Here is a 3,665-nt window from a genome sequence, read left to right on the forward strand (position 1 = left end):
TAGATATACAATACGTTCACCAATTTTACGGTAGAGATACTATATAACAAGGCTCAATTCACAATTGACATTTTTTTTTTCAAAATGCATCGTTGAGAATATAAAATTTGTGTTCAGAGTCTCATAATACAAAGAGGATGTAAAAGTTATTACTATTTTTTTTAAAAGAAAAATTAATTATACTAGTAAGGAAAAATTAATTAAAAATAGAAAAAGTTACTTTTTAATCTCCAATTTTTAAAGAATATGTTTGTTTCGGGTAAATTTTAAAAATATATCTTTTTAGTCTCAAAGTTTATAAAAATAGGTCTATTTTGACTTGAGTTTGCAAAATGTATATTTTTAGTCATTAAATTTTTAAAAATAAGTTTAAAATGTCATATAATTATTTAAAATAATAGTATAAAGTTATTTAAAGGACCTTTTATACTAATTTTTAAAAACTCAAAGGACATTTAAAATTCAAAGGATATGAACGAAATGGGTGTATTCTTATAAACCTAGAGACTAAAATGAACATTTTTAAAATAACTTATTCTTATAAAAAGGACCAAACACACATGTTCCTCAAAACTTATGACTAAAATGAACATTTTTAAAATAACTTATTCTTATAAAAAGGACCAAACACACATGTTCCTCAAAACTTATGACTAAAATGGGTAACTTTCCCTAAAAACTAAAATAATTAATAATTTCATTATAGTTAATTTAATTTTTTAAAAATTAATTAATTAGTTAATAGACAAATGGCATTAGTGCAAATCTTGGGAACTAAATGAAAAGTATACTAGATATTCAACGGTAAAAATGTACCACTCTCAAACTTACTTATTGACCAAATGAAAAACTAAATTAGTTAAAAATGATATCCTTACCAGGTTTTGAAACCAAACTTTGGTCTCCAACTATGTAACTTTGTCCATGTTTAAAATGATTAAAAAGAGTGTCCCGAAATAAGGAGGCTCATTTATTTAATTAAGCAGGACATCGGTTGTAATCAGTTACAATAATGTGATAAACAAGTATGAAATTCTCCCAGCTTGAGGATTGCAAATTAAGCCAATTAACTAAGGCGAGTAGACAGAGATTGTAGTTTACATTTGCAGAGAGATCAGGCAGCTCCAACCCTATCACGAGGAATCAGGCGTAGTTCAGAGCCATGTTTGAGGAAGACATTGCCTACAAAAAACACATCCAGCCATAAATCTCAACTGCAAATGGAATTACATGGCCTCAAGCTTCACTGAATTATGAAATGAATTTCATACAAAAGTTGTAGGTTGTTTAGCCGTAGGAATATGTATATATAAATAGCAATATCAATGAAGAGGTTAAAATTTTAAACTAAAATACACAAAATGTATCTTATGCTGAGGAAGGAAGAAATCAGATTTTGATTTTCAAAGGGAACTTGACATTTCAGATGGGGGTTAAAGTAGAAAACAATGTCAATAGTTAGTGAAACGGTCGTGGGTTTGGTTCATACTATCACAGACAAATACCAACTGCTGTCACCAGTTATAGAATACCCTCCATCCTTATATCGACACAGAACTCGAGTTTTTTCACCACATTATGCAGTTCAGCATATGCTTCTATAGTTGGGATACTTAAATAACACGAAAAATGGCCATAATAGAAGCAAGGACACAATAAATTGTAGGGCTTAAGAATAAGGCCATTGATCAGCTTACCAGCACTTTGTTGAGGATTTATTCCAACGCCATCTGCACATCATTGATCAGTGTTAGACAGACACATAAATGAAGGGCTAAATGACTAGAATGGAACATAATTTCGGCGCATCTAAAAGCACATGTGCAATTTGAATCTGAGGACAAATCATGGCATATGAGGATCCACAAAGCATCTCTCATCTAACAATGTCATTTCTATCAAATATTAAAATGACTAGCATCAACAGAAACACGACCACTGTCCATATCTCATAGTTTACGAATTCCAAAGCCCAATCTCTGACCCTTCTATCATAAGATATCAGTGAAATCATGAAAAAGCTGCACATAATTAGCTCATACGAGCAGTTGCAAATTATCTCAGTTCAGAGGGGTCGGTTTTCTTCATCTGGGAAGAAAATCCTAGGAATTTTTGCTTCCATATTAGTAATCGTACAATGGAAACTAGCATGAAGAGGACTCTCTGTGACATAAAAACCAAAAAAGAAAATCACAAGCACATCTCAAGAGGGATCAAAGAGGGACGATGTAGGCAAGTTCAACTAACATCAAGGATTACCTATAGCATAATAACAACAATCATCTCCAAACACGTAGTAGTTTTTATGATGACATCCAATTCTTATCATATTAAACTACTGTCGACAGTCTTCTTGATACACGAATCTGCAGACCCATCAAATCCAAATCGGCTACATTTATATATCTTGAATACAAAAGATGATGGTGGACAACCTCCATCATGGGCAGGTTCAAGAACAGTTTTCATTTTCCGATCGGAAACAACCCAACTTATCATTAAAAAGAAAGGACAATCACAAGCAATTGAAAGTTGACAGAGAAGGCTTCGCATTTTAACGTTTAGTTACTTTCTTGATCAAAGAAAAAAGAATTGCGCTCCAAAAATAACACTGACCTAATATCCACACATCCACTTACTAATACTCGTTTCTCAAAAAAAAAAAAAAAAAAATCACGCATCGTGCGATTGAAAGCACGCCTACCATCTCTTAAGGATCTCACCACCAAATCTCATTTATAAGACCACACGTATCCGAAATTGTTAATTACAAACGAAATTTCGCGCATGCAGATTCCAATCACAATCGATCAAAACGGAGGCAATCAGTTACCATTGGTGATGATGGCGCTGGTTTGCGGGGGCACCTTAAATTCTTCAGCGGCAAATTTGAGGACAGCGGTGAAGGGCGCGGCCTCTGGAACACTAAACCTGAGAGCCAAAAGAAATTGGAAGACGATGAGATTGGATCTTAGTAGAGCTGGGGACGGAAAAGGGAAAACCCTAGGAGCGAAAAATAATCAAGGGTTTAAGATTACGAACACTTTGAAAGGGAGCTTGGGGTCTGAGGTGAGAGTGACTTTGAAGGAGACCTTTCCGCCACCAGCACCCGCCATTTTCGAGCTGTGTGATGTGTTGAAGGTTGAACCTCGTTTATTTTGGAGGAGATTCTTGTTATGAATTTTATGGGTACGGCTTACCAATTCTTCCCCTATCTTAGAGAATATTAATTTATATTTTTGGAGTGTTCAGAGTTGGTTTTGGTTCATTGTTGCTAAAAATTGAGTTTTAAAAAGAAAAATGACTTTTGAGAATCTACCTAAACCAATGTGGGTACAGTAGAAATGCGATACATGCCGTCTGCTCGAATGGACATGGCAAGGTGAGTGATTATTTTTTGAAAAAAATTTATTATTAATAATTTTTTTAATTTAATATTATTATTATTATTATTTTTTCAACGCTCCACGTGCCATGATGAGTGCAGTCAAGTTTTCAGCACGCACGTTTAGTGGCTCTAAATAGAATACCTTTTACTCTCTCAACTCTCTTTTCCTTGTTTTCTGATCGTTTTTCGAGCAAATCAGTCTGAACGGTGTGAGTTTCTGGTCGATGACGGTGCATTTCCGATCGAGACCTTTTTTTGGGCCGTTTTATCCTAGAGA

General features: G+C 34.0%; 1 protein-coding gene across 1 annotated transcript; it reads right to left on the reverse strand.

Annotated features, from left to right (window-relative positions):
* Window positions 1-947: 947 nt before the first annotated feature.
* Window positions 948-3,257, reverse strand: CCP2 (ubiquitin-fold modifier). Its single transcript, XM_039051006.2, has 4 exons — window positions 3,043-3,257; window positions 2,834-2,931; window positions 1,698-1,730; window positions 948-1,182 (listed from the first exon to the last, which is right to left on the reverse strand). The coding sequence occupies exons 1-4, from the start codon at window positions 3,114-3,116 to the stop codon at window positions 1,115-1,117; spliced, it is 273 nt and encodes a 90-aa protein (XP_038906934.1). The 5' UTR covers window positions 3,117-3,257; the 3' UTR covers window positions 948-1,114.
* Between the last annotated feature and the right edge of the window lie 408 nt (window positions 3,258-3,665).

Source organism: Benincasa hispida, chromosome 12 (assembly GCF_027475165.1).
Source record: "Benincasa hispida cultivar pf3 chromosome 12, pf3_genome.v1.1, whole genome shotgun sequence".
In the NCBI taxonomy this organism is placed as follows: Eukaryota; Viridiplantae; Streptophyta; class Magnoliopsida; order Cucurbitales; family Cucurbitaceae; genus Benincasa; species Benincasa hispida.